Genomic DNA, 22,189 nt, shown 5'->3' on the forward strand with positions numbered 1-22,189 from the left:
ACCACCTAGAATGAAGGATAACTCCATGACCTTACTGAGCCCCTGAGCACTCAGCCATACCCAACCTGGCTCTCAGAGGTGCCATTTTGTGTCCAATGCCCAGGGTCACTTCTGCCAACCAGGGTCTGCTTGGCCTGTCCTGTGCCACCAAGGGGAGTACCAGCCATCCCTAGGTTCAGACTCCTGCCTCCTGTGCCCACCTGGCTTTCACTGCCCGCATCCCGGCACCAGAATGCCCAGGCTCTGCCCAGCACATGCCTACTGCCCAGCCGGTATGCCCAGGAACACTCAAGTCCCCATGCATCCCAGGCCTTTATCTTTCTCCCCGAAATGCTCATCTTCCTTCCTTCTTTCCTTCTTTCCTTCTTTCCATCCTTCCTTCCTTCCTTCCTTCCATTCATTCAAACTCCGTGGAGTGCCTACTGCATGCCATTGCACTAGGAGTGCCAATGGGGAAGAGCACCTGCACAACTTCCATCCTCCCCTCACTCCTACCCCATGCCCATCTTGACCGCCCCCCCATTTCTTTTCTTCTCTTCAGCATGATGCACCCATGCTCAATGTCCTGCCTCTTTCTTACACTCAGCCTGGGGACCCAGGGTGAGCACCTGGATCAGGATGATGGCAAACAGATGTCATAACCTGTGCCAGGTCTGGGCCAACAATCTGGGAGCAGCTTCCTGAGCACCACATGGAGAAGGGCTCTGTGGTGGTGTTGGGGTGCAGGAAGTGGAATCTGAAGATCAGAAGGCAATGTCCCAGTGACCATGAGTTCACTCTCCTCAAGTCTGAGTCCAGTCACCCTGAACACACTGTGAATTAGCCCATGCTCACCCAAACGTTTGCATGCACATGTGAATACATACACTAATGCACAAGTGTACATACACAGGCTCATAGTGCACACATACAAACTCACGTGTGCACACATGTACAGATGCACACACAGTGTATGCAGACACATGCAAATTCACACACACAAATGCATACAAACATACATGTGTTGTCCCCAGGCAGCCTGGCAGACAAGCACATATCCACAAAAGTTCATAATCTTTGCCATGTCTTACATAAATTTGGGGAAAATCTTCCTGAAAATTTTAGGAGTTGTATGTTACCTTTGCAAGTATTTGATCCACAGTTAATGCATACATTTGTTCTTCCTTTCATATATATATTTAATGTTTATTTATTTTGAGAGAGAGAAAAAGAATGAGCACAAGTGGGGGAGGGGCAGAGAGAATGGGAGTGAGGATCCCAAGCAGGCTCCACACTGTCAGCGCAGAGCCCAATGCAGGGCTCAATCTCATGAACCATGAGATCATGACCTGAGCTGAAATCAAGAGTCAGACGCTTAACCAACTGAGCCACCCAGACACCCCTACCTTTGTTCTTCTTGTGACTATGTTGTGAAAGGTATATGTACCCCTTTCAAATGAGTGACCTCTTACCCCAGAATATTTACAACATTTCAAGTTCAAAGAACTTGGCCTGTTGTCCCCACAATTACAGGTTGTATTAGTCACTATTAGTCACACACACACACACACACACACACACACACACACACATAGGAAGTACAGGTGCCCTCTGGGAAGCACTGTTCACCTGGCTACCCAGACCCTCAGCCCAATCTTGCTGAAGTCCTGACTCTCTTTAACCTTCCCTAAGTAAACTCACACCTTTCAGCTTCTTACTTCTGTTGGAATTCTGTTGGAATTTTTTTTCAGTATATCCAGCTGCTCTCTTCAAACTTTTTCCCTGCTGGGGGACTTCTCTTATTTCCCATCCCAGGTGTATACTGGGGTGCGCCTGACACAAAGCACCACAGCCCACATACACAAGAAAATGCGGAGGTCAGCAAAGCCAGAGGATGGCCTCCAGGCCACTACAAGGGCCACTGATGTAGTAGGGTTGGGGGGTGACCCAGGTTAGAGAGAAGAGAACCACAACCGAGCAGGCCAGGCAGTAAGGCACTGTGGAGGTGGTGGCTAGGAGGGGAAGGCAGCTCCCAAGAGAGATGTACTTAGTATGGACTGACTGGTTCCAGCTCAGTCCCAGAGAGCCCAGTGTCTGATACAGAGAAGGCAACTCCCTGAGCCCATTGGCTAGATTAATAGCCCTTCTCCCTCAAATAAGCTTCACTGCTATCTGGAAATTCTTCCCTAGGGAGTTACTCTTTTTAAGAGGACAATAATCCTAGGGGGAGAGACTAAAGTCACAGCCATTTCAGCAATTTGAAGACTCTGAGAAAGCAGGGAGAAAAACTCAACACCATGGGGACTGTGGGATACTGACAGGTGGGGGGCCCAGTCACTAATTACTCCAGGTGTGGAGGAGGTGGGTCCACAGACCCTCATGTAACCTGAGCCCTCAGCTGCCCATCTTCACCAGCTACCCTACCCTCTCCAGGAACATGGTCCCCTCTTCCATGTCCTCCAGGGACCTTCACTCCCCAAGATGCATCAGGCCTCCGGGAAGAGGGTGACTGCTCCGTCTGTCCCCCCGGTAACTACTGCAGGTCAGTGATAGTCCATGGTTATTCACCTCCTGTGCTGCCATCAAATTCTATCCTCTGGGTGAAAAGACCCACCGGGCCCCCTGGCCTTCCTCAAGGCCCCCACGCTATTTGTGGGGCAGTTAAAGTGTGAGGGGCCAGGGCCAGCTGTAAGACTATAGCCCCACCTGGCCACACAGGTCTGAACAGGGAGTCAAACCCGACAATTAGGTGAAGAGACCCAGGACAATGGGCACAGACCTAGATTTTCTTTAAAAAATAATAAATACATTCAAATTGAGCGAGGGTCAGTATGAAATGAACATAGCTCTGCTCAGTCCTGCCTAAAAACATGGGGAATTTCCTTATAGGCAAAACTCTATGTGCCTGTAGGTAATACACATACACTCAGGGGAAAAGATGAACAATCCTTCCTTTTACCTCTATCTCTGAATTTTCCACAATGTGAATAGCTTTTATAATCATTAGGGCTAGAAAGACAATAAATGGTACCCATAAACAGAATAATCAGAGAGCAGGCCTCAGGATGCCCAAATTCTGCCTGAATGTCCTATACTTACTTGTTATGTATGTAATTTATGCAATGGGGACATTCTCCCTGTAGCAGGAGAAGCCACTGGAAGAACTCTGTACTTGGGATTCAGAGACTCACAACCTCCAGGGCTTGATAAGGGTTCCCCAGTCTCCCCTGAGGCCTTGGAGACAGGCCTAGCCTCTCAAAGTGGCCCTCAGCCCAAATTTCCCAGAGTAGCCAGACTAAAGGAAAGCACACTGGGGATATCTGATCCAGAGGAAGCTCCCAGCTTTCGCTGAAAACATGTAACTCCCAATTTCCTGAGACTGGAAAGAGGGGTTTTCGAAAGAAGAGCTGCTCCATTTCATGCAGAGGTGAACCTGCTTCAGAGCAGATTGTTTTCTCCTGAAAAGTGAAAGCGGAGAGTTCCTCAGATGCTCTTTCTGGAGGATCATCTCCCTATACTCAGGAAGTTCGTCCTTTGATCTAGCCTGCACTCTGCTGAAGAGTTGGAGATCAGACTGGTGGCTGTCAAAGCTCAGGCCTCGGGACCTGGCAGGCCCCAGGCACTCACTGGGGGCAATGCAGGAAGCAGCTAGAACACCTGCCAGTCTTCTCCCTCCTCACTCCACAGTGAATGTGACAAGGCCACAAAGATCCTCCAGGGGGAACTTGTCCTGCTGTCGCAGCCCTGGGTCCTCGTCTTTATCCACTGGGCTCCACAAACTCAGTGGAGAAGAGACACCCAGGAATCCATTTTTTCCTGAAGGACGTGCAGAGGTTCTTCGAACCCTGCACTGGGCCCAGCACCCCTGGGTCTGACCCTCGTGCCCTGTTTTGTTGCTGAATGAAGTATCACATCCTGTTTCTATCATATACGTGGGTATAGTCATGTGTTGTCCTGGGGCAGAGGTCAGAAGCATTTCACACGCTGGGTCAGCATGAAACTGTCTGAAACAAGGGCCTGGGTCTCCTCTGGTTCTGGGGCACTGGGCTCGGATCACCCCTTCTACCCTGATCTCACTCTTCTCCCCCTCTCTGTACTGTTAGAGGTGGACAGGTGTGGGGGAAATGTCCTGCTGGTTATTACTGCCCCCCTGGGGCCTCCGAACTGATAACACAAGGTCCCAGGGAGTCTCAGACCTCGTGTCCCCAAGGACAGCTGTGTGCCAAGCAGTGCCCACCAGGTAACAACCCATTTCTTTTCCTTGGGGTGTGAAAGAGGCAGAGAACAAGGTTGCTTAGCTGTCACCACCAGACCCACTCAGGGAAAGGATTTTTTTTTTAGTCAAAAACAAATTCTAAAAATAGTTGACACCCATACCTGCCTATCTCAGTCAGCAGAGCATGTATGCAACTCTTGATTTCAGGGTCATGAGTTCAAGCCCCATGTTGGTCATAAAAAGTAGTGGGCCCCAGTGTTATACATCTAATATGTATCTGCATATGCATGTAATTGCATACATCATATGTATGTCATATGATAGGCACCTAATGTAATTCAGATGGTTAGTGATTTGACAAACATCTTACGTGGAGCCAGGATTGGCATCCAGGCCTCGCAACTCCTGGGCCAGTAGAATCCCTCAGGCCACCCCTGGATACATGCTGTTGCCAACCTGCCATGGTGGAGCAGCCTCCCTGCCTTCCACAAGATCTGGTGTGACCCCATGTGCTCCAGGTTTTTACTGCCCAGAGGGCAGTGGAGAACCCACCTTGTGTCCACCTCACACCATGGCGGCTGCCTCCGGAGCCAAGCAGCGAGAGGAATGTGGGCCTTGCCCTGCTGGGCGCTGGTGCAAAGCTGGTGAGATACCTATACCAGGAGTGCACTGGTCCTGAGAAGGGCAGAGGGAGGCCCGCTGGGCAGGAAGAGAGGACAGAAAGTGATCACAACCTTTGCTCTCCAGGGGACCCGGCCACCCACCCCTGCCCTGCCGGCCACTACTGCCCTGGAGGGAGTGAGACCAGCCCAGGAACCCCTCAGGCCTGCCCTGAACACACCTATCTGCCTGCGGAAGGAGGCCAGAGTCTGGCAGAGTGCCTCCCCTGCCCTCCTGGATACCTCTGTGTATCCCCAGGTGAGAGGCTACCTCTAGGCCAGAGGCTGAGACCTCTGTGGAGGAGAGATAAGAGGCCACCAGGGGTCCCATGGCCATGCCTGCTGTTTTTGCTCCCAGGTCTCTCCTCCCTTGAAAGCCGCCTTTGTCCTCCAGGCTACTGGTGTCCAGGTGATCAGGGTGCCTTTCTCTGCCCACCTGGCACCTTTCGGACAAAACCAGGGGCATCATCAAAAGAAGACTGTGAGCTCTGTCCCCCTGGCCACTACTGCCCCCAGGCTGAGCTGAGGGATCATGCAAATGTGTTTGTGATCCCCTGCAGAGCTGGATTTGAATGCCCTGCAGGTGAGACTGCCTGGCCTATCCCTCCCTCCCCAGCCACTGCTCCCATCCCTTGTACTCTCACCCCCGAGGCTTAGGCCAGGTGCTCAGGCAAGTCTTATCAGCACTGGGCGCATCATGCAGGCAAGGCATGGCCACCTGCTTGTCCTAGCAAGCTGTTTGCCCAGCCCCCCATGGCCCACTCAGTCTTGGTTGGATCTGTGCCACCTGGATACTCTCAAGACCAAGGTGCACTGGTCTGTTCCTGTCTCCCTCAGGTGCTGTGGCTGAGGTCACTTGTAGAGCTGGCTCTTACTGCGAGACCCAGACAGGGATCCCCCCACTTTGTCCTGGTGGCTATGCCTGCCCTGCTGGCTCCTCCACCTACACTGGCCCAGGGCAGCTGTGAGTACCCTCCCCTGCCTGTGTGTCTCAGCCTCAGGGATCTCCAGAGAGGAGTCAAACCCCTGAGTCCCAAAGGATTCAGGACCCCAAGACAAGTACTGGGCAACCCTTTGCTTGGACTTCCCAGCTACAGTGTTCACATGCCTCAGTCCCTGCCTCTGTCCTTAAAAAGGAAGGGAGGGTGAAGAAGCAAATCCCACTGAGATGCCCTTTATTAGTTTCCAGGGCCATTTTGTGTGGGGCGGCCAGATTTAGCAAATAAAAATACAGGAAAACCCAGTTAAGTATGAATTTTAAGTAAACAACAATTTCTAGTATAAGTATGGCCCATGCAATATGTGAGAGTACTTATACTCATTGTTTATTCATTGTTAATTACCACTGTTTATCTGAAATTCAAATACGACTGGATGCACTGTATTTCATTTGGCAACCCCAATCCTGTGTCCAGGACTGACACTCCCAGCACTCCCACTGTGTCCCCCCATCCAGAGCCAGTCAGATTTGTTCCACTCATTCCTTTGCCCAGGGTGAAGTGGGCAGGGAGCACAGGTCTGGCCACTGCCCAATGACCTGGCCAATGGATGTGGCTCCCTCCTCCAGGATGACACCTGGACCTACTTAGTCCTCACTGGACACAAAGCCCAGCCCATGACCCCCTGTCTGGGATAATATCAGAGCTGCCCCTCCCCCAGGCATCTTAAGGGTTAAGCATGGGGAATGTTGATGGGGGAGTTGAGGGGAACCCTGCTAGTGAGATGAGAGCCAATAGCACACACAGCCCCTTATCAACATGAAACTAGAGTCTTGGGCTCTGTGTCTCTGTGCAGCTGTTTGTTTCCCTATTACTGTCCCCTGGGCAGTGCCCATCCACGCGAGTGCCCTGGGGGCTCCGAGGCACTGAACAGGAGTGGCCTCAGGGTCTCAGAGGAGACTTGCTGCCACCTCTGTGAAGCAGGCACCTACCGCAGCCTGGCTCTGGATGCCCAAGCCTGCCAGCCTTGCCCCCCTGGATTCAGCTGCCACCAGGGTGAGTTTGGGAAGCCTGGATATGAGCAAGAGAGGGGGGCTGGGGCCTCGAGTCAGAATTGGGCAGAGCCCGGTGAGGAAGATGCAGGTGGCAGGTAGGGAGGACCCACAGAACCCCTGGGAGCAGGCAGAGGAACAGGGGCTAGTTTTTCTCAGCCAAATCAGCCACCTGATGAGAAAGACCCAAGAACATGGGGAGGACACAGGTGAAGGAAGATTCAGAGAAAGTAGGTACTACAACTGTCTTGATGTTAGTTTTTAAAAGACCTAAAAATTACAGACTGTACATCACATTGTACAAATTAGCATACTGGAGCGAGTGGTCCAAGTGCTCTGAAAAACAGGACAACCACTGCCCAGTGTGTCAGCAATGCTGGGCATTCTTCTCTGTTTTCTAGAGGGATGTAAGTGCATTCTGTGGTGCCCCAAAAGTCAAGGAGGACTGTTTTGGGCGGGGGGGGGGGGGGTAGATACAATAAAGCACAGAGCCTCCACTGTCCTCCCTACAATCTAGATCAGCCCTCAACAGTATTTGCTTTGCTATCTCCCTCCCACTTTCCACCCCACCCATGCCCCAAGTTCATTCTTCCCCTGGACTCTGCCATTTCTTAGTCCCCACCTGAGCTGGAGTCCATGGCTCAGAATTTCCCCTCCATTTCCCTCCAGGAACAGAGAGTTACCACAGCCAGCCCTGCCCAGTGGGGCATTACTGTCCAGCCAAGACTCACAGCCCCAGGCCCTGCCCCTCAGGAACCTTTGGAAACAGCAGCCAGGCAGGGGCAGTTGGAGAGTGCCTGCCATGCCCCGCAGGCACCTTCAGTGCCCATCCTGGCCAGGCCGGCTGCCTCCCCTGTGGGAGCTCTTCTTTCTCTCCACCTGGTGAGTCTCCACCCATGCCCACTCTCTAACTGGCTAATTGCCCTGGTCTCCAGATATGGGTCCCAAATACACCATTTCTCCTGTCCCCTGAAGTTTTGAGGGTCAGCAGTGTAAGCTTTCAGAAAACCACATTATCACCAAATATGGTTGTTCCACAAAAGCTGAAGTAAGTGAGAGAATGGGCGACCCTGTGACTCTCACTGTCCCAGTGTGGTGTGTGTACGTGGATAAAATAAGTCTGTGCAAAGACTTCAACAAGCAAGTGAATGAATGTGAGGGAACAAGCTCAGAGAGGTCAAGCAACTTGCCCCAGATGATTCGGCTAATGGAGGAGCCAGGACCCTGCGCTGAGACTGGCCAGTTGGTTCCGATGCTGCTGCATGTGCTTAAAGGTAGGGGCAGCCACATCCAGCTCTCTCAAGCCGACCCTGTCTTAGCATCTATGTGGCAGGATCAGGCACAGAGACATAAGCACAGCACTCAGCCATGGCCACTGGCTCCTTGCTGATACCTGTCACCTTTCCTCATTTCACATAGGTGGTCTTCACATGGTTTTTGTGTGTGAACCACTTGTGCATGATCCATAGTACAAGCAGGATAAGTAACCAGATAATCCAATAGCAGGAAATTAAGGTCATCAGAATCATATATATTTAGCCTCAGGGCTGACCCCAGATCTCCACAGATGCCAGGTACCATTGTAAGTGCCGCCCTAATATCAATCCTCATACCAACTCTATTAAATAGGTGCAGTTACTATCATTCTTGTTTTGCAAACATGTCAACTAAACTGCAGAGAGTTTAAATAACTTGCCCACAGTCAGACAGGTAGTGGCAGAACCAGGATTTGAACCCAGTCTAGCTGACTCCCACATTCCTACTCTTAACCACCATGCTATGCCACTTTCAAATCGTGTGATTTGAGGTTTCCAGGGATTCTACCATCATTTCTTGTCTCTGGGATTCTATCTCCTAGGTGACAGAGCCCTGAATCCAGTGATCCCTCAGGACCTGGAGATCAGGGGCTGAGTGAAGCAGGTCCCAGTGGTTGTGTTGTCCAAATTGCATTTCATTGACTTCTACATAGCAATCTAGTACAGCCCGTTTCTTTAGTTATTGAGAAATATATTTTAACTGGTTTATCTTGGAGTGATCATGATGGGATTAGAGTTACACCTTCTATGGGCATGTGATTATAATTTTTGCGGTAGAGATGACCTTTAGGTCACACTACTTAAATTTTTTTCAGGCTGAAGTTATTGCAGCTGTTCTCTGTGACATAGAACCCTGGGGCTATCTTAGTCTTCTTAGGCTGCCATAGCAAAATACACAGACTTGGTGACTTAAATAAAATTTTATTTTCTCACAGTTCCAGAATTAGGAGTCCAAGATTAAGGTTTTGGCAGATTTGGCTTCTTTTGAGGTCTCTCTTCTTGGCTTTCAGACCTCTCTTTCTGTGTCCTCACGTGGCCTTTCCTCTGTATGCAAGTATCCCTAGTATCTCTCTTGTGTGTCCAAATTTCCTCTTCCTATAAATATGCCACCTTATGGCTGCATTTTAACGTAATCACCTTTTAAAGGCCCCATCCCCAAGTACAGTCACATTCTGAGATACTGGGTGTTCAGGCTTCAGCATAAGAATTTGGGGGGACACAACTGAGTACATAACAGGGGCCTTGATCACCTCTAGGTCGAATATTGGAGTAAGCCAACATTCTCTTCAGGCTTGTGTTCTGATTAACCTTCTCAACTTCTACAAGAGGAAGTCTTACTCCAGTTAATATATTCTCCCTTTTTATTTTCTAAAAGTTGTGTTTCTTTATTGCATAAGGTATGAGTTAGGAATCAATATTCATTTTCCCGAAACAAATATTCAATTGGAATAGGACCTTTATTGTCTATGGCCATACCACCCCAAACGCGCCCTATCTCATCAGATCTTGGAAGCTAAGCTGGGTCAGGCCTGGTTACTACTTGGAAGGGAATGACACATTTATTGAAAGATCATTCATGTTTGTCATTAATCAGACATCCCATATACATGTGGGTTTGTTTGGGAATCTCTATTCTGTTCCAGTGGTCTTTTATCCTATCCTTATATAAATATGGTAAACTTTGATATCAATAGTCTATGTCTTCCAACTCTGTTCTTTTTAAGACTGTCTTAGCTCTTGTAGCCTTTGATTTCCATATAATCAGATCATATCCACAGAGGTACTTGCTGGAATTTCTATTGGGTTACATAGAAACAACAAATCCTTTGGGAGAGAAATGACATCTTTATTATCTTGAGTTTTCTAGTCCTTGAACATGGCTTAGCTTTCCTTTTATTTATGTCTCCTTTACACTTCTAAGATTTTTATTTCATTTTTATTTCTTGATAGGGAAATTTTTTTTAACAAATTGAAGTTTGTGGCAACCCTGCGTTGAGACAATCTATTGGTGCCATTTTTCCAACAGTGTTTGCTCACTTTGTATCTCTGGGTCACATTTTGATAATTCTCTCAATATTTCAAGACTTTTAATTAATATTATATTTGTTATGATCTGTGATCAGTGATTATGACCTGCTGAAAGCTCAGATTATGATTAGCATATTTTAGCAATAAAATATTTTTAATTAGGGCATATACTGTATATACATTTTTTAGACAATGCTAGTGACACTTAATAGACTACAGTATAGTATAAACATAACATTTTTTAGAGAAAGAGAAACAGAGCATGAGCTGGCAGAGGAGCAGGGGGAGGGAAGAGGGAGAGAGAGAGAGAGAGCGAGAGAGAGAGAGCATCTTAAGCAGTCTCCACATTCAGCACAGATCCCAACAAGGGGCTCAATCTCACGACCCTGGGATCATGACCTGAGCCAAAATCAAGAGTCAGATGTTTAACTGACTGAGCCATCCAGGCACCCCTGAACGTAACTTTTATATGCACTGGGAAACCAAAAAATACATTTGAATTGCTTTATTGCAATATTTGCTTTATTGCAGTGGTCTAGAACAGAACCCACATTATCTCCAAGATATGCCTGAAGTTAACATATTTTGAGGTTTTTGTAAATGCTATTAGGTTTTTCAGATTTCATCTTCCAGTGTGTTATTTGTCTAAAATTTCTTTTTTCAGCTTATCCTTGAAACATATTTTAGCTAAACAGAGAATTATAGCTTGATAGTTGTTTTCTTTTAGCATTTCCAAAATAGACTTCCATGGCCTCTGTCTTTCATTATTTTTGTTGAGAAGTGTCACATAAGTCCCATATTTGCTTTTAGGAGGTAAAAATCCTTTTCTCTGGTGCTTCTAAGATTTCTTCATTATCTTTCATTTTTTAGGAATATAACTACAGTTCTCTTCCTATAGCTTTTCTTTGTATTTATCTTCTTCGAGTTTCTTTAGCACTTCTTGTATCTGTGTTTTGGTGGACTTCATCAATGTGTGAAATTCTCGGCCATTATAGTTTTAACATTTTTCCTGGTCTACTCTCTTCTTTCCTTTTGGACTCTCCAATTACACATATGTTATCACTTTTTACCACACACATGTCTCTTGCACCTTTTTCTGCATTTCTCATCTTTCATTTTCTTTCTGAGATCCAGTCTGATAGTTTTTTCAGATCTATATCCCACTTCATTAATTTTGTCTTCAGCTCCATACAATATGCTATTAAGTGCATCTATCAATATTTTATTTTATTTTATTTTTTGCTATTGAATCTTTCAAATCTGGAATTTATAGTCTTTTATATTTCCCTGTTGAAATTCTCCTTTAATCTTGTCCTTTGATTTATCAAACATACTTATAACAGTTTAAAGTACATTTTGCATCCTAAAACTCCAATATTTGGACCTCTTGAGAGCTTGTAGCTATCAACTAGCGTTTTTTGTTGTTCTCTCTCTCTCTCTCTCTCTCTCTCCTTTGATTTCTTAAAAATTCTTTTTTCTCATGCCTATTTTTTGTTTTGTTTCTTTTGTTTTTTTTTTTTTTTAAATTGCTGCATATTGTGAGTGAAAACTATAGAGAAAATCTGAAATTCTGGATGTTGTTACATTCCTCCATAGAAGATTACTTTCATTCTGGAAAGCATTTACAGTAGGAATAAATCATTTCACTTCATCAGGGATTCAGAAAATCAGGGCTAGTTTCCAGGTTTTGATAAAGGTGGTTTCCTTACAGTCAGTCCACACTAGGGTGTAGCCCTTTAGTGGCCCAAACTGAAAGCCTATGATGTTTACCAGAGATCCTTATTCTTGGTGGGCCCAATTTTTGTCCCCTTAGCCTTATGAGACATCCTAAAGCTATGCTCATCTCAGCCTCTTAATGGTACCTTTGAAGTGGTAAATGCCTTTCAGGAAAACGGGGTGCCAAATGTGGGGCTCACCCCTCTGGATTTTCATTCTCTCCAAAATTGTTTTCCCCTTAAGTTCCCAGTTAAGTTCTTCATTCCTTCAAACAGATGTTTTCCATATTTTTTCTGACCTTTCTAGTTATATGTCATAGGAAGATACTCTGCCATTGTCAAAGGTAGAAAAAATCTTGTAAGTATATGCACTTTTGTAAACTGCCATTTTCCCTTTGGGGATGAGGTAAGGGCTTTTTAGTTAACTTATTTTAGAGGTTAGCTCACAAATGCCAAGTTCCAATTATTGTTGTTAGTGCCACAAAGACACTATGGAAGATATGAAGACAAATAAAATAGGAAGAAAGAAAATATATAAGAAATTGGCAGAAGCATCAAGTGCCACAAGAAAGAAAAAAACAAGGAAGGCTGGATAGTTCAAAATGGGAAGAACTGAAGGATCAGGGAAACTTATGGGAAAGATTGTATTTAAACAGGAACTTGAGAATGAGTAAAATCTTATTGAGTTGAGATTGCTGGGGAAAGATATTAAACAATGATTCTTTTAATATAGATCCATGATTATTTCTATAGTCATAGATGCCAGGCCAAGAGTTTTTCAAAATAATGTTTATTTAGGAAATTAATGTGAAGCAATGCAAAAGCAGAGTAACCCATATTCAACAAAGGACAAGCTCTCACAGCTGCTCCCATTGAGTCACTCCTTCACCCAAGAAGTCCCCAAGGCTCTCCTGTGGAACTACAGGTCCCACAAAACCAAGTGGAAGCCCAGTTGGACAATGAGACACGAAAGACTCCTGGACCCGATCTGAGAGTGCCCAGGGTGTCAGCAGGGACCTGGTCCAAATGAGCCAAAGAACATACTAAAGTTCAGGATATTAGAGAGGGCTTGACCATCTATAACCTCACTAGTGAGAGTTCTCTGTGTCACTTCAGAATTAATTCCCTTCCTTCTCTACAGTATAAATAATTATTTCTCTTGTCAGTGGTCCCTAAATTAATTTGGGGAAAGAATATGACAAAGTCCACACACACACAAAAAGTCAACTTTCAATCCATTCAACAAGTTCTGCTGAGGGCCTTTGGGCTACTATGCACAGTGTATGAGTGATTATCTTCAGGAAGTTGACATGTGCTAAACTTTAAATGAGTTTTTAATTCTTCCTGAGAAGATGACAGTCCCAACAGGGGCAAACAAGCTGGATTTGCAAAGAACCCTAGTCAGCTACAAGGTCCCAATCTCTCCCTCTCTCCCAAATTGTTCTCCCAGAAGAACATTCACCTAGACTCCTTTGGTCTCCCATATAAAATATGAACTTCCCCACTCATCACTTTATCCTCTGCTGAGAATCCCTGTTCTCTTGGCTCTGTCTATCCAACCTAGACCATCCTTCAAATTCCTTCAGAGACCTTCAGTCTCTCCAGCTCCCTCTCTTTCTATTGTCTAGAGACAGAGGCCCGTGCTGGTCCTTCAGAACAGGCCCACAGGCTTTGTGTAGTGGAGAATAGGAACAACACTTTCCATGAGGTGTCAAGTGCTTTCAATTATATCAGTAATTTGCAGCCCCAGCTACACATTAAAACACTCAAGGGCCTTTTTGAAAAGTAGATGTTCTGGCTTCACTTCAGAGGTTTTTATTAAATTTGCCTAAAGGGAACTTGGACATCCATGTTTTTTAAAGCTTCTCAGATGAATCTAATTAAAAGTCAGGGCTGAGAATCATTGACTTAGAAGATTTCATTCAATCCCCACAAAGACTCCTAAGGTCAGACTCTGGCAAATGTGGGTATCTGATCTCCCTAACCCTAACCCTAACCCTAACTCTAACCCTAATCAGGTACCTGACTGTGGACAGGGAAAGAGAGCTTGCTCATATCGTGGTTCACTGTTAGGCACCTGTGATGGGCCATAGGGCTTCTCTATCTCCAGGTGCCTCCCACTGCACGTGTCGGGGCCTTAACAGGGTCTTCCAGAAGTCAGATGGTTCCTGCATCTGCCAGGCAGGACATGAGTCCTACAGCAGGAGGGGCCTGGAAAGTGAGGAGAACGACAGCGATGAGGACTGTCAGCCCCAGGTAACACCTCACTCAGCCTTAGGAAAGGAAGGCTTGAGGAGAGTGAGGAGAGGTAGCATTTATGGGTCCCTCTGCATGCCAGCTGCTTTTCATTGTCTGTTGGGTTAATGTGTAGTCCTTTGTGGTGGATGGATTACCTCCTATACAAATGAGAACACTTTAGAAAGCTCTCATGATAAGACATATTTCTCCTTATCATAGACCCACAAATTTCAGCATTCATTATAAAGGATCTTAGGAGAGTAATTTGATCACTCCACCCAGTCTCCCTAGAGTTGGACCTCCCAGTTACCTCTTCCAAGCAGCAAACTTGTCTTCTATTACTATTGTAGGTTCCCTCTACCCTCAAGCCTAACCTTAATCTTAGGGTGCTAACTAAATGACCTCTCAGGGAGCCTGGTTCCCCAGAGGCCCCATCATGTCCCTGGAATGTTCTCTGATGCTGAGAGTGCCCTCATCCTGGGCCTGCAGGGGGTTCCAGAGCCAGGACTCTTCTCCCACATCCTCCTTCAGGTCGCTGAGCGCTGCTCAGCTGGAGAAGTACGTCTGGCTGCCACCCGCAAGTGTGTGTCCCCCCAGCTGCACAACTGCTCCTCTTTCTGCCACCCAGTGGATGGGAAGCTCAGCACTGAACTGGGAATGTGAGTGACAAAAACATGCTGAGAACAGAATGAATTCATCGTCTCCAGACAGGTCCTGTCCCCAGAGAGTCCCTCCAGAAAGGTTGGGCAGGACCCAGCTCTGATGGGAGACTGAGCCAAATACAAGCTCCTTCCAGAAGCTGCCATGTCAGCATTTCCTAAGAAGGGGAATCAGGCCAACACCAGCCAAAGCAAGCAGCCCAGAGCTGAGGAGGTACTGGCAGCAAGGCAGAGTGAGCGCCATACCCCAGGTCCCTGAGCCAACTGTTAGGAGTGACCCTGGCTAGATGCCAAGCCGAGAAGGGGTCTGATTTTGTCTGGCTCTCCAGTTCTCCCCCTGGCCTGTGGACTGAATGGTATCCCCCAGAAGGCAGGGCCAGGGAACCATTGTGCTAGAAGGGCCGCTGAATAGAGTATTCCAGGCTGAACAACTCTCTCTCCTCACTCTTGCCTCAGCAGGATGCCCAAAACAAAAATGCTGAGCTTGTCAACTAGGATTTGTCCCAGGCACTGCTCCCATTCTGGAAGTTAGTGCAGAAGCAGGGGCCAGAGAGAGCACATTTTAATGAGTCATCATGGACCTCCATTGAAAGTGCAGTCACTGCTTTGGAAGAATAGACAGTTCAGATCCTTCTGGAGGTGCCTGTACTAGTGGAGGGGTGTCAGGAATGGGCAGCTGCGCCATGCCCACCAGGACAGACCTCCCATCCTCTCCTCTCCTGCAGCTGCCAGTGCCAGGAATATGTATCAGCAGAAGAGCTCTGTGATGCCCAGTGTCTGGCTAAGGCCCCCCAACTCTCCCTGGCCTGGGGTTCCAGCAGGGAGCTGATCCTCAGCGTGAAGGGCGAGGCTGGAGACCATGACCAGAGGGTGAGCCCACCTCGGGGAAGGGCTGGGATAGAAGGGCAGCCTCTGCCTGCTGGGGACAAGGGGGAAAAAATCTCCCAGGCACCCTGGCTGCAGAAACCAGGCAGCAGAAGAGGGAGCACCACCTCGATGGCTCAGTCGGTTAAGCATCTGACTGTTGATTTCAGCTCAGGTCATGATCTCATAGCTCATGAGATTGACCCCCACATCAGGCTCTGCATTGACAGTGCAGAGCCTGCTGGGGAGTCTCTCTCTTCCTCTCTCTCTCTCTCTCTCTCTCTCTCTTTCTCAAAATAAATAAACTTAAAAAAAAAGGGAAAATCCACTTGATAACCAGCCTTTCCTAGTCTGTTGCTATCTGCATGAATTTCTGTTCCATAGGCTGGAGGGAAAGGCAGAAAGGAAGTAAGTGGTATTTCTTATGTTGATAATGTCAACCATCCAATTTGAAAGCCACTAAGCCGAGAAAGCAACAGCTTGACTTTATAGAGTGTTAAGTGAAGCCCAGGGGCATGAAACCACTCACTGTGGTCACAGAAATGGTGTGAGCCCTGCTGGAACTGAGCCTGAGCCTCTTATCAAAGGCCGGACCTCTGGCCACAGGCGGGGCCTTCTCTTGGCTACAATGGTGTTGGCTGAGGCTTTCTTCAGGGTCTCGATACTTCATCAGGGTGGGAGGGGCAAAAGACCAGGGCCCAGATGCAGTGCAGGTCCCGCTCACCCTTATGTTGGCCTACCAGAAGGTTCTAGATGGCTGTGTCTACTTGCCACTGAAAGGGTGGGGAGATCACTGGTGTGACACTGGACAGCAGATTTGGGGTGATAGTAAGATGATTGTTCTGAAGAAGTTCTGTTCGTAGGACTTTGCAAACAGAAAAGGAGCAATTGATGACCCAGGACAGGGACAAGAGTCAGGGGTGTTTGCTGAAGATAAAGAGGAACCCTGGGCATAGGAGTCCCCCTGGGCAAGTTTCAGTAAAGAAGGAGACAAATCCTGAGGGATGTGGACAGTGGATATCCCTGAACTCAGCATCACCAGGGGCTGTGCCAAAGGGCTCAGTCTGGGTTTCTGGCCATCCATCTCTGCAAACCTCGCTGCCCCTCTGGCCCTCCCCAGGTATATAATGCTGTGCTGTATGTTCTCAGGAAGTATCAAGCACTCTGGGCCCAGACCAGTTCTTCCAAGAGAATGCCAGGGTCCATCTGGTCCAATGTGGTCCCCGTGGCATCTTTGGCTTTGTCATCTCCAGAGTGGACATGCTTGACTCTTTCCTTCTTGGTAAGCAGAGGAGGAATACCAAGCCCAGGCTTTCCCAGAGCGAGTGCAAGGGGGTAAAGGATATGGCTGCATTCTTTCAGCAAGGGATGGCCCCTCAGAAACTTCTCAGCCCTGTCTTGGTGTTCAAAAGGTGAGAGTCAGGCAGGGACCACAGAAGGCCATGTAGGAAGACAGTCTTTGGGGAGGTGAGGGCTCCAGAAGTGCTGAAACTGCTCTTAAAAGGGAATCGAGACAGGACAGGGCTAGTAGGTGGGTGTGTGTACCCCCACCCCCAGACAAGCCCAGATCCTTCAGCATTCCTTCCCCAAACTCTCCCAGAACCACCTGCACCCAGCCCCTGGCTACAAAGGTATCATCGGACTACAGGCCTGGAGTACTCAGTCCCTCAGGACCCTGGCATCCATCTCCATATTCCAAACCCAGTGGTCTGCCTGGAAGAAGGGGACGTGATTCTTTTCCAGCTTCACATTCTTCCTCACAGTGAGTTCCCTAATTCAGTACCTGAGACCCTCCCTCGGGCTCTGGCTCTCTCATCCCTCCTCTGCCTGGCTGTTCTGTGACATCACATATAGACCACAACTTTGAAGTAGCAAGTAACAAGCCTGTGCTGTCCCCCTGCTCTCAACATGATTGGTCACTTACTGTGGGCCTCCCTTCACTTGTTGGAGCAGATGCTCTAGCTCCAACATTCTGCAACTGCTCCCTGCAGCCCATGGGTGTCAGATTTTGTGCTTTGGGTGGAGGCAGGGACTCACCAAAGTGACCTCTGCTCTCAGCCAGCCCTCCCGCGTGTCTGCTCTGTGCCACACAGTCATCCCTTCAGGGCCTGAAGCCCCCAGAGGCAGACTTCTCAACCCCTCCTGGTAGCCCCCTCCATCTTGAGACACCTTGGTTTACAATGATTGTCATCCTTGTAATGAGCAGAAGCCTGCCTCCCTGTGACTCCCGCCCCTGGGAACCTTACAGAACAATACTTTTCCCTCCATGAGACAGCCTTCCCTTAGAGAAGAAGTCTCATCCCTCCAGGTTCAGCATCCACCTTGCATGCATTGTGCACAGTCCAGGCCCTCAGTAGACCTTAATTCCCTCCCTTTCTCCTGCCTGGCACTTCCCTGGGGTGCTGCTGTGGAGTGGATGGGCCTTCCCTGCACACCCAGCCCACCTGCTCACATGCAGATGGCAGATGTCACAGTGCTGCCCCACTCACATGTCCCAAGACACCAGCTGGCTTGGCAGAAACAGGCACAGGTCTGCAGCTCTAAAGACTTGAGAGAAGATGAGCACCTGGGTGGCTCAGTCGGTTAAGCGTCCGACTTCAGCTCAGGTCACGATCTCACAGTCCGTGAGTTCGAGCCCCGCGTCGGGCTCTGGGCTGATGGCTCAGAGCCTGGAGCCTGCTTCCGATTCTGTGTCTCCCTCTCTCTCTGCCCCTCCCCCATTCATGCTCTGTCTCTCTCTGTCTCAAAAATAAATAAACCTTAAAAAATAAAAATAAAAAGACATGAGAGAAGCAAGAGAGCAGCCAGCTCCAGGCCAGTGTGGGTTGGGCTTTTTTCCCCCTCCAACAGATATATTTTTTAAGGAATAGATTTTGAGGAGAAAAACATGGAGCAGAGAGGTATGGAATAGAAAATAAATGCAAAAGCAGCCTGATTTGCTAATTGTTTTAGAACCACAATAAATTAGTACAGAGAATGCCCTGTACAAACAGCACAATAAAGGTTCAAAGATTAAGGTGCTCCCTCAGGCAAAGCTGAAGATATCAGTATCTGGTATTGGAATTTATGCTGCAGTCTTTGTTCTTAGATGGATCACTGGGTATGTGGCACAAGCCACACTTTTAGCCTGATTTAAACAGGAGGATGGCCACTTGGCCCAAGAAGTAGATGAAGTGTTTTGTTTCATGTGTCACATAACTACCGAAGTTCCTCCCCACAAAGCAGTGCCAAGGCGAAACAAAAGGGGAAACAAATCCCAGAAGGTGAACTCCAAACATTCGTGCCCCAGTTTCCAGGCCAGGTCTCCCATAAAGCCCCCAGGACCTGGGGCAACCTGCATCCTCTCTCAGCCTTGCTATTTACATCTGTGAAGTGAATGCAGTTGTGTTCCCCCTTCTCCATGTGCTGGGGGAGGTGAGTTCAGAGCCCCATCTTTCAGGGGGGTTAGGGGTGCTTGGGAAGAAGAAGTGATACCTGTCATTGGAAAAGACCCCCTGTGCAGAGCGAATTGCCTGGCTGGGCCCACCTGGATTTCTGCCAGGCACCCCATCCACCCCCTTAGCTGCTCATTCTCCCAGCCACCCCACAGCATGTACTGAGTGCCTGCTGCATGCACACTGCTTGTCAGGGGTACAAAGCTGAACAGGTCCCACCTCTGAGAGTACCAGGGCATCTGGCTGTGCTCACCCACAAAGGGCATCAGGGACTGGGGGCCTCTGCAATGGGCTGGTGTGCTCACTTTGCAGGCTGCCTTGGCACCAAGAGTGTTAAATGTGTTATCATATACATTAAAGGATGAAACATGTCATTTCATTGAAAACATGTCTTCTCAGTTTCCTCACGGTCTTGAGGACAGACCCTGAGCTGCCTGGATGTGGGCTGCCCAGAGCTGGCACTGAGGAGCCCCCTAGAACCCAGCGCCACCTGGCTTCTTTCCCCAGATCGCTCAGCCAGTCACTACCCTGTGTACCAGATGCAGCATTTGTTCAACAGCAACCCCAACTGGGACTTTGGGGCCTTCAGGAGACTCAGCCACCTCGTGCGAGAGACTCACCTCAACTTTTCAAGGTAATCTCTGCTGAGCTGCCTGGGAACTTGGAGGAACCATGCTTCCTCACATGTAGGTCGCAGCTAGGGAGGCACTAGGAAGACACAGAGGAGGATGTGAGGCTGTCAACCATGTGGGAGGTGAGGCCAGAAAAGACCAAGGACAGGTGAGGCCTCCTGAATGCATGGAGGGCAGCGATTTGGGAGTCATGGGCAGCTTCCCTAGACCACATTATTCCTGTGCATGGGGAAGAGCTCACACACTCAGTCTGGTATAAGCAGCCCAGCAAAGCTAACTTTCCCTATATTCTGGCCCTTCGTTCCCCAGGTTTGCCCACCAGTTCCTAGATCCAGGCACATATGTGTTTCGAGACAACAGACTGCCTGAGAGCATCATTGTGGTGCTGGTGAAGAAGAAAGGAGTGGCCTGCGATCCCGGCCTATCCCCTGTGCAGCCCTCCTCCCCGTATCAGCTTGTCAGGCATGGGGTCCTCAGGCACGAGCTGCTAAACCTGGGCCCAGACTGGACAGTGATCACAGGTACTGACCCCAGGCCAGAGTAGCCATGACCTGGAGGGGGCATGGGAGAAACCTTGCACAGCAGGACCCTTCAGTGCATGTCCAGCCCTACCTGTGACTCTAGGCATGGCCCCAAAGACTTCAGATGGGCACTAGGACAACCTTGTCCCTGAACTAGGACTTCATTTGCCAGGTAGAGAATATTTAATTTCCTTCTTGGGGTCCTTCCCTTTCTTCCTACCTCCCAAGCTCCTCAGTTTTGGGGCCTGTTCTTGTGAACAGGGTCTCATGGTCAACAGCGCCCCTGAGTGGAGTCATAGGCTCACCAAGATGTTCATTCTAACCTCTTCTGTGTGTGTTTCCAACCATTTTCTTTCCTTCCTGTCTTCATGAGTCAGCAATCTCACTGAGCTTTCCAGGCTGAGCCTCAGACGGTGGGTCTGTCATGGCCCCTTGCCCAGATGGGCAGGAAGAAAGCAGCCCTGCAGCGGCTGAGGCATAAGCCTGCAGAGGCTCTGAGTGGTCATCATGTGGCCTCTGCCTCTCTGTCCTAACCTTGCAGGAGTGCTGCTGGCTGTTGGCTTGGCAACTGTGCTGCTGACAGGCCTCGGCCTTGTGTTGAGGCCCTCCCTGGCTCAGGCCTGCCCTGTAAGGGCTTGGAGGCCCCAGTGGAGGGGCCTTGGGGAGTCTCATGTGTCTGCTGAGTATGTGCCGCTCAGGGACAGGTGAGTCCCCTTCCACCCTTCATTCCTTTCCCAGCCTAGGGGCCACAGCATGTGTGGCCACTCCCCACCATGGCCCTGCCCACATTCATGATCCTGGTGCTGGCTCTGGAGACTCAGGAAAGAACGTCCTCTTTTTTTTTTTAATGTTTATTTATTTTTGAGAGTGAGACAGAGACAGAGCATGAGCAGGGGAGGAGCAGAGAGAAAGGGAAACACAGAATCCGAAGCAGGTTCCAGGCTCTGAGCTGTCAGCACAGAGCCCAAGGCAGGGCTCGAAAGCACAAGCCATGAGATCATAACCTGAGCCAAAGTTGGATGCTTAACCAACTGAACCACACAGGTTCCCCAAGAACACGTTCTTAAGCTGACCTGTGATATTCATCACTGGCACTCCTGGTCCATGTGAGCCCTGTGCCACCTGAGTATGGGTTCTTCTTTCCAGCCTTCTGTCCTATGAAGAACTCAGTCCATGGGGCTCTAGGGAAGGAGCTGATTCCAAGGAGAAAGTCATTACCTGGAGTACAGGTACCACACCTATACACAGCAACTCCCCTTCTCTTCTTCACCTGCCCTCCACCCCCACCTGCACCCCAGGTACACTCTGGGGAACATCTCACATTTCTATAGCACTGACAGCTTAGAAGACACATCATGCTTTCCATCTGATCCTCACAATGGCACCAAGAAGTGGATGTTTTCAGGTGTTGTACAATCCCTATTTAATGACAAATAGATTGAGACTCAAGGAAATCCCCCGAGATCCCCAAGTGACAAGGGCTAGAGAGTAGGTGCTTCTGGGCTTGAATCAAGGGCTCTCTAATCTTTGCTGTGCTGGTCAAGAGTTCTTGGGAACCCAAGGGCAATTCTCCAATCTCACGGCCAGCTTGCTCTAGCTCACCACAGGGGCAAAAATGAAGTTTGTTCTACAGAATCCCTTTACAGGATCACTCATCTGCCCCTGTCAGTTCCTCTTCTTGCCTGAAGAACAGGATATTGCCTTTGTTCTCAGGAGGACCTAGAGGGGCCACACTTTCTTCCCAACCTCACTTGGCCCCCAGTACCTACTGTGAGGAGGAAGTGTGTGCAGAGGGGCATGGAGAGGAGGCTCTGCCAACACCCTTCACCTGCTTGGGAATAACAACTGGACTGCCTCACTTCAGACATCAAAGGGACAAAGGAAAAGCCCTGTAAGCTCTCCTTGATGTGGGTTCACACAGCTTAGAGTCTACCTCCG

At 48.7% G+C, this 22,189-nt stretch overlaps 1 protein-coding gene across 1 annotated transcript in view; it reads left to right on the forward strand.

Annotated features, from left to right (window-relative positions):
- LOC102899369 (SCO-spondin) overlaps positions 1–22,189 on the forward strand; it is a 133,552-nt gene that overhangs the window by 93,671 nt on the left and 17,692 nt on the right. The window contains exons 51-68 of the mRNA XM_045037028.1: positions 104–272; positions 2,413–2,521; positions 4,083–4,219; positions 4,714–4,839; positions 4,943–5,113; positions 5,213–5,437; positions 5,692–5,818; positions 6,649–6,848; positions 7,514–7,726; positions 14,014–14,159; positions 14,631–14,800; positions 15,526–15,670; positions 16,814–16,946; positions 17,265–17,426; positions 19,606–19,732; positions 20,040–20,251; positions 20,793–20,955; positions 21,398–21,480. Of these exons, the coding sequence (XP_044892963.1) occupies positions 104–272; positions 2,413–2,521; positions 4,083–4,219; positions 4,714–4,839; positions 4,943–5,113; positions 5,213–5,437; positions 5,692–5,818; positions 6,649–6,848; positions 7,514–7,726; positions 14,014–14,159; positions 14,631–14,800; positions 15,526–15,670; positions 16,814–16,946; positions 17,265–17,426; positions 19,606–19,732; positions 20,040–20,251; positions 20,793–20,955; positions 21,398–21,480 (2,818 nt within the window). The remainder of the gene's footprint in view (positions 1–103; positions 273–2,412; positions 2,522–4,082; positions 4,220–4,713; positions 4,840–4,942; positions 5,114–5,212; positions 5,438–5,691; positions 5,819–6,648; positions 6,849–7,513; positions 7,727–14,013; positions 14,160–14,630; positions 14,801–15,525; positions 15,671–16,813; positions 16,947–17,264; positions 17,427–19,605; positions 19,733–20,039; positions 20,252–20,792; positions 20,956–21,397; positions 21,481–22,189) is intronic.

Source organism: Felis catus, chromosome A1 (genome assembly GCF_018350175.1).
Source record: "Felis catus isolate Fca126 chromosome A1, F.catus_Fca126_mat1.0, whole genome shotgun sequence".
Lineage (NCBI taxonomy): Eukaryota > Metazoa > Chordata > Mammalia > Carnivora > Felidae > Felis > Felis catus.